General features: G+C 46.7%; 1 protein-coding gene across 5 annotated transcripts in view; it reads left to right on the top strand.

The window, feature by feature from the left end:
• The window catches only part of LOC144112674 (myosin light chain kinase, smooth muscle-like), a 329,835-nt gene extending 319,586 nt beyond the window's left edge, over positions 1–10,249 (top strand). For all 5 annotated transcript variants that reach the window (XM_077645490.1, XM_077645491.1, XM_077645488.1 and 2 more), the window contains 2 exons: positions 8,090–8,210; positions 9,685–10,249. In XM_077645490.1, coding sequence (XP_077501616.1) covers positions 8,090–8,210; positions 9,685–9,858 — 295 coding nt within the window. In that variant the 3' untranslated portion in view covers positions 9,859–10,249. The remainder of the gene's footprint in view (positions 1–8,089; positions 8,211–9,684) is intronic.
• Positions 10,250–14,305: the final 4,056 nt, after the last annotated feature.

Below are 14,305 nucleotides of genomic sequence, written 5' to 3' on the forward strand. Positions count from 1 at the left end.
CTTGCGCAAAATGTGCCTCGAACGATCACCAGTCTGATGTATGTGACGCAGCCCTGTGCTGTGCAAACTGTGAAGAACATGCTGCATACTCCAGGGCGTGTCCGTCCTGGAAAAAAGAAAAAGAGATAATCACCATAAAGACAAAAGAAAACATTTCTTTCAAAGAAGCGAGAAGGCGTTTTGCGCTTACAAACACATTCTCCTTCACAGCAAAACAAAACTTCGCTGATGTGGTGCGCAGGGGCGTAGCACCACACAGCACTCCGGCACCTGCCAAGGCCGCTCCCACCGAGCCTATGGCAGGGCCATCCACGCCCCAGGCAGGGTCAGCGAAAGCTGCCCTGTCACTGCCAAAGCAGGGACCGCCGGTCCATGGGTCGGCATCCCGCAGGACCTCCCCTTATCGGGAGAGGCCTGAAACTAACACAACCGCGGCTGCGCGGTCCTCCAGCACCTCTGTTGAGGTGATGGATACAACACCCACTCCGCCTCCATTACAGCGGCGGAACAGCTCTCGTGAGCGAAAAAAAGACAGGCCCCTCATAACGGGCCCACCACATAAGTAAATCCCCTTTCATTTTCTCTCAAAAACACAAGCATGGCTTTTTTAATTCAATGGAATTGCAGAGGACTTATGCGGAATTATAGTGACATAACACATATTTTAGGGTCAATGTTACCCATAGTTTTACGTCTTCAGGAGACCAATCTTGGTCCACAACATGTACATATCCTGAAACATTATCAAACTTTTAGACGCGATCGCGAGCAGGCAAATCGACTCTAAGGAGGCGTCGCAATTGTCGTCCAAAGCGGCGTCCCTGCTCGAGAAATCAAGCTCAATACAAAACTAGAGGTGGTTGCAGTCAGCATCGTCAGCTATAAAACACTGACAATCTGTTCCGTATACATTCCTCCACATTTTACATTAACAGTCTATGATCTAGAAGAATTGATAGATGAACTTCCAGAGCCATAACTGGTAGATGGGGATTTTAACGCTCACTCCCCTTTTTGGGGAAGCGAGCGCTGCGACTCTAGGGGGCAAACAATCGAAGATTTTATCCTCTCAAATAACATCTGTCTTTTAAATACAGGAAAAGCAACTTATTGTTGCCCAAGCTCGGCAAAAATGAGCTTTCTCGATTAGCTTTCGCATCACCATCACTTTTTACCGATTTTAAATGGGATGTTTTAAATGACCCTCTGGGAAGTGATCACCTACCTATTATCATCAGCCTCTCATCGTCTACTGCAGTCATCCCCACAAGACCATTGCGCTGGAAACTTCACCTCGCCGACTGGTCACTTTTTACAGCTAATGCCACACTAGAAAAAGAATTTTGTGAAGACCTCACCATCGACGAAATTAACGAAAGGTTTACTACATGCATAATATCGGCCGCTACACTAGCCATACCACAAACAACAGGACTCGTACACAAAAAACATAAAGTATGGTGGACACAAGAATGCACATTGGCAAAAAAACAACAAAATAAAGCTTGGGGCTCTCTCCGTCGGTATCCCACAGCGGAGAACTTGATTGCCTTTAAGAGGGCCAAGGCCAGAGCGTGATTCGTTCGGAGAAGTGCCGAGAAATCCTCGTGGCAGAAATATGTGTCCTCAATAAACTGCTCAATAACCTCAAAAAAAATGTGGGAAAAGGTTCGAAGATTCAGTAGTGACCATACCTCTTTCACACTTCCTCTATTGACTACACCCGGGACACAAACATCATTAGAAGAATAGGCCAACATACTAGGTGAGCATTTTGCTGAAGTTTCCAGTTCGTCCAATTACACAAACACGTTCCAGAAGTACAAAGCAATAGCAGAAAAACAAAAACTTCCATTTGCAGCAGGTATGCACGAGGACTACAATCAACCCATCACACTCCAGGAATTGATTAAGGCATTATCTTCTGGTAAAAAGACAGCAACAGGCCCAGATAATGTGCATTACGCTATGCTTGCCCATCTCTCTGAGGCTGCCGTGCAGGCATTGTTGAAATTCTTTAACAAAATATGGATGACTGGCAGAATACCTGAGGAGTGGAAGAAAGCAATAATAGTACCTTTTCTGAAACCCGGAAAACAACCAACAAGTCCTAACAATTACAGACCGATAGCCCTCACCAGCTGCATCGCTAAATCTTTCGAAAGCATAGTAAACATTAGACTGACCTTCACACTTGAATCTCGTCGACTCCTAGATTTACATCAATGTGGATTTAAGAAAGCATGCTCGACCACTGATCACCTTGTCCGCCTAGAAAACACCATCCGGGAGGCGTTCATCCACAAACAGCACTGTATCGGGGTCTTCTTCGATTTGGAGAAGGCCTATGATACCGCGTGGAAGTTCGGCATCCTCCATGACCTAGCAGAGCTAGGGATCCGCGGCAGGATGCTGAACTGCTTGAACGACTTCCTGACTAACCGCACATTCAGAGTCCGTCTGGGTGCAACTCTATCAATGACATTCACCCAAGAGAATGGCGTACCCCAGGGATGCATTTTAAGTAGGACACTCTTTATAGTAAAAATGAATTCTTTGGCCAAAGTAATCCCTAAGTCCGTAATGTATTCAGTTTATGTAGATGACATACAGATAGCATACACTTCTTCCAACATACTGTCCTGGGAGAGACAAATACAAATCACACTAACCAAATTGGCTGCTTGGGCAGAGAAAAATGGATTCAAGTTCTCCCCTCAAAAAACAGTAGCTGTTTTGTTCTCATTACGACGAGGCCTACAGGTAGATCCCAATCTGTGCTTGAATCAAACCACACTGCCAGTCAAACAGGAACATAAATTTTTAGGCGTCACTTTTGACAAGAAACTTACATTTCTGTCACACATTAACAACCTGAAAAAGAAAGCATCCCAAGCCCTCAATATATTAAATGTACTCTCGCGAAAACGGTGGGGGTCCGATAGAGCATGCCTATTGCAAATATATCGCTCTTTGGTGCGCTCCAAGCTGGACTACGGGTGCGTGGTATATAGTTCGGCAAGAGCATCCTACTTGAAACGACTGGACCCTGTTCATAATCTTGGTTTGCGCCTATCAACTGGAGCATATAGAACATCCCCGGTAAATAGTCTTTACGTTGAAGCTAATGAGCCCACACTAGAGGATAGAAGAGTCACACTAACATGCACATACATCCTAAAAACCCGTTCTCTCCCTAAACATCTCTGCTATCCCATTGTTACCAAGTGCCCATCTAGGAGATTATTCAATAATAAACCACATTTTATCAGGCCACTAATAATGCGCTTTGAAGATAAATGTGAAGACTTAGCAGTGCTGGACGCCCTACCTAATATTGCACAAAGACATGAATATCTACCACCATGGTACAGCCTTCCTTCGATGTGTGACTTCACACTGACACACGTAAACAAAGAGAAAATACCACACGAGCACATACTGCAAGAGTTCTTTGCACTACAAGAAAAATATAACACTTACACTGAATTTTACTCTGATGGCTCAAAAACAGAAAGTCATGTCGGAAGTGCAGTAATTCAAGGAACAAATGAAAAAATTATACGATTGCCACAGTATGTATCGGTATTTACTGCGGAGTGTTATGCCATCTTTGTAGCTGTAGAACAAATAGTAAAACAAAACAAAAAATAGCATCATTTACACCGATTCACTGAGTATGCTAAAAGCGCTGCATTCTACAAACGCTGCTGAACCCATAATAGGAAAAATCATACATAACATAGTTAAAATTACAAAGCAAAAACATAACATTATATTCTGCTGGGTCCCTAGTCATGTTGGAATTTTAGGTAATGAGAGAGCAGATGCTTGCGCAGCACAAGCTAGAATTGGCCATATAAAACAAGTTAACATACCACAGAGGGATTTTTCTAAATTACTGCACAGTAAACTCAGGAATAAATGGCAGATTGCATGGGACGAACAAACAAACAACAAACTACATTCTATAAAACCTGTTTTGGGAGAATGGAGATCATGTACACATCAGGAGCGTTTCATAGAAGTTATTTTGTGTCGACTACGCATTGGACACACACACCTTACTCACAACTTCTTACTGGCAAAAAAAGACAAACCTCTCTGCGAAATGTGTGGCGATGAACTCACGGTAAACCACATTTTAATTGTATGCAAAAAACTGGAACAACTGAGGAAAAAATATTTCCCAACATTGTACAATGAATACATCCCACTACACCCCATGTTACTTTTAGGAGATCAAGCACTGGTTGATTTTTCAAGCATTTTTAAATTTCTCAGAGAAGCCAATGTTTTATACAAACTTTAGATATAAAAAGCGTAACATTTAACAAAAGCTCTAACCGTGTGTTTGGCGCATCATAGCCTCAGTTGCTTTTGCGCCATTAAAATAAATATAACTAACTAACCGCAACAAATTGGCCAGCACCAGTGTGCGACGCGCAGGTGTACACGCACCTTAACGCTGACTTCATTTTGCATACGAATTTAGATGCGCATGCTAACTCCCCGCAGTGGAGTCTGCAAGATGCAGATGATGGTGAGTTGCGACACCATGGCTTCCCGAGAATCCGCAGGGATATTCCCGCAGGGGGATATTATTGAGCAGTGCGCCGCCACAGACACGAGCACTCACGCTTAGCCGTGCGTGGCAGCGCCGTGTCCATGGAAAAGTTGGTGCTGGTGGTTCCCTGCTTCCCGTAGACGGCACCTCCGGGCTGACCCGACCGGGAGAAATCGGCAGTCGGCTTTTCCTATCCTCCCCTGCACCTTTAACTTGACTCTCCTTTTTCTCACAACTTTCCTGTCTTGTCCTCCCTTCTCTGTTTTTTCACTTTTCGTAGGCGGCTAGGGTTAATCTTGTGTGGCGAACTACCCCGTACGTGTTACGTCATATTTGGTTATAGTTGGGGTGTACAGCTGGCGTGGAACGGACTTGGTTGCAAGTTCCTACCCCGTCCCCTCGTTAATTGGGCTCCTTGGCGGGTGTGTGGCACCACGGCCGAAGAACACATATATTTTATGACTCCCCCTCTTCCACAAAACGATCGCCCTCACAATAGAAGGCGGATCGAAGTAACGGCTCAGTTCCTAACCAGAAAACAAGGAGCGTTCCCGAAGTATCGTCTGGTACACAGTGAAGAAGCATAAAAATCAACCAGGAAAATATCTCCATTCGTAGTTTTTTTAAGTCTCTGATACCTTGGGCCTTGGCTACAAGGTGACGAAACTAGCCATCGCCGGCCTACTCCTCCAGATACGCGTGGCCAAGCACAATATTTCAAACTCCCTAGTGTAACGACCTTTGGAAACGTCGCTGTCTTTGCTAGTGCACATCGATCCCTGAAAACAGTGAAAGGTGTGCTTTCTGAACAGAATTTCCTCACTCTCACCAAAGAAGAAATGTTGGAGGGTATTAAGGACGAGGATCTCACAGAATTGCGTCGAATAAAAATGTGCAACAATCCGTAGAAGTAGGATGTACGAAAATAACTGTACGGCCCTTCATCCCCAAAATTTAGCCGTCAAATGTTGGAGTATGCCCTTCCATCGTTATTTAACTATGTGCACAGTCCTAATATCAATTTAGAAAATATTAGCATGTCAATGTTGAAGACTTTTTTTGCGTCATAATAGAGATGATACCTTCACTAATAATTGTATAATTATGATGTATCTTTTTTTCTATCATGTATATATGTATTGTGCTTATGCAATCTTCCGACATGGAAATGCAATATTCTTATTTTCTTATGTTTGCTTCAGTTCGTGTAGTGGCTTTGCATATCTATTTCCTGTATAAAGTTTAACCTTAAAATTAAGCACTACATATGTAAATATGTTGTACAACCGCTGTATGCCTTGTACACAGGGGCTTGAACCTCACCAAGTAACTATTTTTCACTTTTGTTCGAGCCCCTGCCGCTTTGACGGAAATAAATAAAATCAAAATCAAATCAAAAAATCCCCGACGCTGCTTCAACTGCCAAAAATTCGGCCACATCTCCCAGAGTTGTCGCGCCCACAAAACCTGCACCAGTGTGCGCGAACTTTGAAGGGGACCACCCCGCATACTCGAGGTCTTCTCTGACCTGGAAGAAGGAAAAGGAGATAATAACTATAAAGAAAAAAGAGACCATAACTTTCAAAGAGGCGACAGCAATCCACACAGACACAAGGCACATTCTTGTTCACAGCAAGAGCAAATTTCGCCGATAGGGTGCGACGGCAAAGGTGTACAGAAATAATAATGCGTAAACTTCTAATTTAGAAGATTTTCAGATATCTATAAGTAGACATATACAAAATTTTAATATGTATGCATTCAATAAAGTTTACTCTCTTACAGGTTCCAGGATATATAGCTTCTGCGCTAAATGTTTCCGTGTGACCTAGGGAAGTGCCGTGGCCTATACTATAGAGGTTACCATATCTAAAGGTTATGCATAACCTGTAAATTAGAAGCTTACAAATTTTGCAAATGCATGCCTTTAATAAAGGTGACCAGATTGAGAGTGTACCTGGCGTAGACTTTAATTCTTCCAACGGCAATTCGACAGTTTTCGGAGGGAGGGACAGCTTGACTGATGAAACAGGCAACCGTTTCTGGGTCCTTCCCTCGTCAAAAGTATGGTCAGGTTAATGTGCTCATGGTCCGCTGTGCCCTAGTTATAACACTAGTTACCCAGGTGGCAAAGAGGATAATGAGAACAAAATGGAATCTAATTCTTCATTTTTGGGAAGACCTAAGTTTCGCGTTTTTCACGAGTCTTGTACTCTGCTCGAGAAAAATTATTCCCGGGAATACTTGGGCGAAATGTCGACTTATATCCGGCAAAAAAAAAAAAAACAGTGCAAGGTGTTTGGCCTTAATACGCATTTGATTCAAATGAACGCTGCCAGCCGGAATTCATGCTTACTGAAAGATATTTATTTCGCAATATCTGTCACTGCGTATTCATTCCGATCAGCTTTTTTTGCGCTGTTTGAATTCACGGTAACCTTTAGTGACATGTCTGGCGAATGGCTTAATCACGGTTGCTCTTAATTTAACGTCAATTGCACTCTATCCTTCTCCAATGCGCGATGTATACTACAGACACTGGCTTGTGGAAAAGGAACAGGAAGGGGTCTATTATTCCTGCTTCGCTAAATTTCTTACCCGCGAAATATTCATAAACTGGGACTTGTCCGTATTCGTGGTGTCGAGCTCACGAAAAAGTAAGTCGTCTACAGCAAATAGAGCTGTAGCGTTACACTTGCCCTTGTCACAACCACCAAGGCGCTTTGTACACAGTTCTGTACACATCCCAATAAAATAGGTAGTGTAAGTTTCCCTTTGAAATAAAAGTTAAATAGCTTTCTTTTCACCCCCATGGGCTATTTATGAGGGAAAGGCGAGCAGCGCCCAAGATTGTTATGAAATAAGCCGACCAGTGAACAGAAAGAGTGCTTCTCTATATTCTCAACACGTTCTTTAATCCATTTCATAAATTACTTGCAAAACTGTGCAAGGTAGAGGGAGACTTCCACAGCCAATCATAAGAGCGCATTAAACGTGTTTCTCCGCTCCTCGTCGTCTGCTTGACATCTACTCGTCGTCTGCTCGCGGCGAACACAGATGTGGATAGAAGAGTATAAATCGACGCTGCCTATACGTATCATAAGCGTATGCTCGCTTACGTACTCGAAATGCAAGCATTTTGCAGGGCGTTACGCTGTTTGTCACATCATCACTTTTAATTCAGCGTATGCAAACGGCAAACAGCGATGACTTCAGCCTAGTCGCGCCATCTGGTTTTTGCAACTGGGACCATTTCTGTCAACAAACCGACGCTCGTTTTAGAGCTAGGAGCGTTGTAGGGGGGAGCTCAGTTTAAAGCGTCGAATGACATATGGTATCGCCGGTTTATAGAGGCATAGCGGGATTTAATGCGGACAGTGAAGACGGAGGATGTGCAACTTTTGCGTAAATATACTGTGAGGGGGCGTCGTAAAATTTTTGCCTATACGTCTGCTGCGTAAGTTCTGCGCTCTTGTAGGCGTGTAATTCCAACTAACGCCTTCTATTCTGGCCCTGTCTCAGGAAGCGGATGTCTGCTGAACAGTGTCTGGAGCACGAGTGGCTGCGCGTGGTGGCCAAGCGGGGCGCACTGCCGCTGCCGACGGACAAGCTCAAGAAGTTCGTCATCCGCAGGAAGTGGCTGGTACTCGTCCCAATTCATACTTTATTCCTCCAAAGGGGGATGCATACCGCACAAGGGGGGACGAAAACCAAAGGTGGAAAGTTAACCGCGCTTGACGTCATCAAGGCTGAATCGGAGAGATGGGCCGGAAAAGTATGTCATTATTAACTTGAGAGTTTTCAGCAATCGAAGCGTGTTTCACTTCCCTACCAAGGTTAAAGGCCGAGCCGCTGTCGGGTTTTACCGGGAACAAAAACCCGATCATGTTCTCCTCTGTGTCCCTTTGGTGCCAAATGCTTCGTGCAACTGCTACCGGAATGCGTAGGCCCGTTTCACATGCTGCGACCAAAACGAAAATATTCGGCGCAATCGGTGACATCGCAGTGTGCGATTTTTTTTTTTCACGTGCAAAGGGTACCCAGCGAATTCGGTTGGAGCGACACGCATGGTTGCTTGATGTCTGCATACATGCAACCTATGTTAAACGCGACAGTGACGCAACGCAAAGTGTGTTGATTTTGTTATAATCATACGTACTTTCAGATCTTACAAAAAGACATTACGCGGAAGGACGGGACGAAGAAAGACTGGACAAACACTAGCTGACAACAGATGGTTTTATTCCAAGATCGCACTTGGAAGAACAACAGCGCGCACGTCAAGCCACACAGCAAATCAGGTACAGGGAGAGATTGTGACTACAAAATGCTCATCACGGAAAAGCCACGACAAACAAAACACATTCAGGCACTCAGACGTAAAGATAAAACCGCCTATCACAAAGAAAGACGCACAAATTTTATCATGATTTGAGCAACTGAAGTTCTTTTTGCAGGAGAGCAAGTGACGTATCAGTAACGCAGATGTCCTTTCCAAACTTGTCAATGAGTGATGCCTCAGGAATTTCTCTTGCAAACTTGCTCCCGAGGGGATGGTTACGCGCACACGGGTTCCGCTGGCCTGGCCGTTGCCCCACACAAGGCGTGCGCACGTAGTCGGTCACGCTTGAAACCAGTCTGCGGCTATCATCCGTCTCCTGTCAAAGACGGAGGGAAAGCATGTGAGACGGGCCGACACCGATTTTGCCGCCGATCCAAATGGGTGGCAACTCCTCCGTTTCGGTGACCACGTCGCGAGTTTTAGTCGACTGGCGGGAATGTTTTCAAATCCACAGCGATAAATTCGTTTTTTTTTTTTTTTGCCGCCACACAGACGTAACATAGCTGGGAATCGCCCGAGCAAAGAAGTTTTACTGCGAACAATAAATTCGTTCATTTCTCCTTAGTGTCCCTTTAAAGTGTGCCGCCGCCTCAAAATTAACCAGGATCATCCTTCCTACATGCAGTGTCTAACAGGATGTGCTTGCACAGGCAGCGTTGCCTTTATCCAGGCAGCATCCGTGCGAGCACTGCAGTGCAGGCGCATCATAGCGGGGGCGCCACTGCTCTGTATGCACCTCTCCCTCCCGACCCTTACGCCACCTCGCGGTTTGCAGAAGAGCGGCAACGCACTCAAGGCGCTGAGCCGAATGACCAACCTGAGCGGCCAGCGGCCGGCCCACGGCGACGAGGCGTTGGACCTGCTGGCCTGCGAGGAGGATGCGCCGGTTTCCCAACCGCCGCCTTCCGATGCCAGCGCCACCGCCGCGGCGGGGGAGGAGGCCGACTGAGCGGCTGCTGCGTTGGCTCCCGAGAGCGACACTTCCCGCAGATGCCTCGAGCGCCCAAACCGGTTCCCTCGCCGAGTCCCAGACTTCCTTGCTGTCGTAGCAGGCAGTCGCGTTCGTCCTGCCAAATAGTCGTTGTGCACTACTCGTTGCGTGTTCCATTAAACTCGTTTACCTCCGCCCTTCCCTGATAAGAATTGCTTCGCCTCCTGTGATTGTGCGCGGGCCGTCAAACGGAAGAACCCCCTCGGCGATTTGCCAAATTTCATCTGTTCGGAATGCCGGAGAGTATTTCAGAAAATACGTCTTATTCTTGTCTTACTGTCATGTCTGTCGCTGTAAGCTCGTTGGATATGAATAAATCGGTGCTGCAGACAGGTTTCTGCATCGAAGCCCAAAAATTTGTCGCATCAGTCTGCTTGAGCATTTAGAATCGGTGTGTAACTTTTCCGCATTGTTCTGCAAGCGCAGTCTGCAAAACTCGATGTGGTGCAAAACTGAGTAGCGCACTCGCCATTTCTTGGCGGACTTGGAGAAACGCCTGCCTTACAGCACACCACTGTGCTCTGGGCGTTTCCTCACATCTTCGCAGCCGGAGGAAAGGTACAGGTGAGTGCACTGCTTTCTCCTCTCCTGCCAGACTTGGTCAAAGACGACAGCGCGTCACAATCACGCATGTTTGATGCTGCTGTTTGCAGGAGTAAGTTCCTGGCGAGTGCTTTCTTTTCGTGGCGCGCCCTGTCTACAACGGGATCCCCGAAAACGCAATGGTGGCGCAAATTGCGCATTGCGGTGCACACGAGGCGACCGATGGGAAACGTTCTTTCTACGCGGGTTACTTAATTCCTCTGCTGCAGGTGGGCGAGGCCAAATTTACGCTAGGATGTCACACTCCGCAAAGCTCAAATACAGGCCGCAAAGCGTCAGAAGGCGCATGCAAGCTGCCATGCATGCCCATGGCAGCTTGCGTGCAAATGGTTAAAAAGCTGGAGTGCTGGTCCACCGCTTCGGAAGCAGCCTGCGGCAGGTGGTGCACGGAAGCTCCCGATGTCAGAACCCCCGTGGCAAATGCACTTCTCCGAGTGCCTCGCTGAGCTTGCACTTTTTTCAAAAACTCCGAGTTCGAAGACCTCCCCCACACGCTTCGGGGCCCAAGGAAATACGGGCTCCAACGATACAGACGCATGCACCGGTGGCTTTTAGAATAGGTCTCTAGGGGTTTTCTCTAGACGCAGCAGCGCCAACCTTGGGTTCGTTGACTGTAGCCCCATTACCTCGTAGAGGATAAACGCTAAAAAAATATTAACGTGGATTTGTTTCATCTATCTGATTACTTGCAGCACTAAATTAGAGTGTAAAAAAATTAGGGGGGCGCTTAAATCGCCTGAAGAGTGGAGTGCGACAGCATCAGAAGAAACATTACTGCTGTAATGTTTGTCAGTTTTTTCACCGCATTAACAGTATTATCACTGTCATCGTGTCTTTATCTGGACTAATATAACTTGCGCTGAATATATCTTTGTCCAGTTCATCTTCATACGACTCTTCTGCGTCTTCGTCCATGTTGGAGGACCAGATGCCGTCGACAACTTCCTCTTTCGACGCATCTTCTTTCATTTCCCGCCAAAGGCCTGTTCCAACCAGCTTGTCTCGCCACTTCCAGGTTGCGCGCTCGTCCCTTCTGTTTCAGTTTTGAATTTTCCCTCCATGGTCACATCACCTTGTGAAGTCATTGCTCTCTCGACCAATCCGCGACTTGTATGACTAACGCAAGAACCGAAATCGCATGCATGCATCCATTAATAACCGAAACAAGCGCAACGGACAGTGAATAGTGTTGGCCTTTTTTGGATTTTTTGCCACGTGCAGCGCCATCTTTGCCGGAACGCGCAATGTTGGCTCTCGAAAATGTGATTATGAGCAAAGCATGAACAAACATTATTCTCCTAAACTTTAATGCGAGCAGCCTGCGCAATAATTAAGAAATTTTATCAGTCTGGTTTTAAGCGCATTAATTTTACACCCTCTATCGCAGAAGACGTAAACGCCAGCGGTATCAGCGTTGCCAGTGAGCTACAAAACTACGACAGGAAAGCCTACAGAAGGCAGAGTCTTTGAAGACACCGCAACTGGCCTTTAATAACAACAAAACACCTCCTGCCACTCCATATAAGTGTATTTAAGCATTTAGTATTGCTTTATAAAATATTTTCGATAACTGCGCAAAATCAAAAGTAGTGATCGGGGCGCCACACAAGCTTTGCGTGAGACGTGAGAACCATTTCAATGACCATTGAGATTTTCCGTGTAGCGGCGACATAACTCCAGAGGCTGGGGTGCCCAAGCTGGCATGTCCCTGCGCTGGCGCCGGAGTCTTCGTCGGAAGGAACGGAGAGGCTGCGGAGTGGACCTTGTTCGTTCTCTCAGGCTCAGCTTCACCCCGGTTGGCTTGGGCGCTTCCGTCGCCAAAGGATAGAAGTCGGTGTCACCTCGGGCCTTTCTCGTCACCCCCACTGACTAGCTTTCCTCGTTTTCTTTTTTTTCCTTCATTTGGCCGATCCTTATTTCCAGGCTGGAGTGTCTTTGATGAGATTCACTGGTCACTGACCGAGGTCAAACACAAATAATGAAGTTTCGGGAGCGCTACGGCTCCCTTGTTCACAATGTGTCTGGGTTTGATCCCGGCCGCGGCGGTCGAATTTCGATGGAGGCGAAATTCTAGAGGCCCGTGTACTGTGCGATGTCAGTGCACGTTAAAGAACCCCAGGGGGCCCCGAGATCTCCGGAGCCCTTCACTACGGCGTCTCTCATAGCCTGAGTTGCTTTGGGACGTTAAGCCACCATAAAATAACAATGAGTCTGGAGTGTATTCCTCGCCCTTCTCTCAGCGCCGGTGCCTGGTACATTGCCCGTCTTCCCCCGGAACTTCCACAGGCTCGGGTCTCTCCTCCTCCGGCCGGCGCCCCTGTCACTGTTGCGAGGTGTGCTTGAACAGCTGAATGCTTGTCGACCATGAGAATAAAGCTGACGGCCAGGCTGTCTGCATTCAGATCGCTAATTAGCCTTGGCCCCCGACACCCGACCATTACCGGTGCCCTACAGTCGCTTGTTCGAGCGCCTCCGGGGTCCCACAAAAGGAAGACGTCTCCGGAGACATAATAATAATAATATTTGTTTTTTGGGGGGAAGTAAATGGCGCAGTATCTGTCTCATATATCATTGGACACCTGAACCGCGCCGTAAGGGAACGGATGAAGGAGTGGAAGAAGAGAGGAAGAAAGTGGTGACGTAGTGGAGGGCTTCGGAATAATTTCGACCACCTGGGGATCTTTCACGTGCACTGACATCGCACAGCACACGGGCGCCTTAGCGTTTTGCCGCCATCAAAACGGAGACAGCGGCTCTCCGGAGACGCGCAGCGCACTATCAGTTTCAATAACTATGCGCAGCTCCACAGTTTGCTGCAAAACACCGCGAGTAAAGCGCTAAAACTAATAGATGCGCATATAGCAAGCTAGTACAAAGTGGTACAGAAATGAACACAGCACTCGCATTATTCTCGCCAATAAGCGAAATCGAAGGTATCTAAGAAGATAATGAACTTTTTTTGTTATCAATACGGGAATAGTTCGCCAGAATTTACGCATCGTCCCCGCAAAGGGTGATGCGTACTGGACTGTTGGCGCACGTTGAATTCACCAATATCAAGGCCTGTCTTGTGCAAGACCTAAGTTTTGAGAGACAGGCGAAGTAACTAAAGCGTACTGATCTATGACAGCGTGCAAATGTTTAACAAGCGGACAAGCCCAAGAGCCGTTCGTGACAGTGCCGACAGCCGGAGTGTCATTTTTAGAGAGCTGAGTAATTTGCGACGCGTCTAATTTGCGACGGTGGCTTGGATACAGCTTAAGTTGTCATCTCTGCATTGAAAGTTGTGTGTTGCGACTGAATCTAGCGGAATCGCTACAAAATCGCGCCGCTACGAACCTACATTTCCGGTCGTGTGCATTCGAAGCAGCGCTACGTTGATACAATCAAAACTCCAAACCACTCTCGCTGGGTCTGCCGTTCGTGCTGCGGCCGCATCACAGCATTTGCTCGACCGTTCTGGCGCGTAAATCAGGCTGATATGACGCTTTGCCTTTCTGCTGAAACAGCGTCTCTGAAGCTTCCGCACTTCTCGGTCTACAACCGCCGGAAATAGGAGTTTCTGAGAAGACAATTTTGGAGTTTGGTCAATAAAGCATGCGCTGTTTATCCACCATATGTCCCGCATTAGTAGCAGACAGTTATCAAGTACTATGAAAAGCTGCAAGTCGTGTACTCTCTTGCGTGCAGTGCAGTCGACCAGTTGGCTTGTCGAGTTGCGGCTCAAGCTATAGGGTGGCCGCCTATCTGAAGCACTGAGCAGTCAGCGTGGTTATATTACGGCACAGAAAAATTAGCCTTC

Source organism: Amblyomma americanum, chromosome 1 (assembly GCF_052857255.1).
Source record: "Amblyomma americanum isolate KBUSLIRL-KWMA chromosome 1, ASM5285725v1, whole genome shotgun sequence".
Taxonomy (NCBI): domain Eukaryota; kingdom Metazoa; phylum Arthropoda; class Arachnida; order Ixodida; family Ixodidae; genus Amblyomma; species Amblyomma americanum.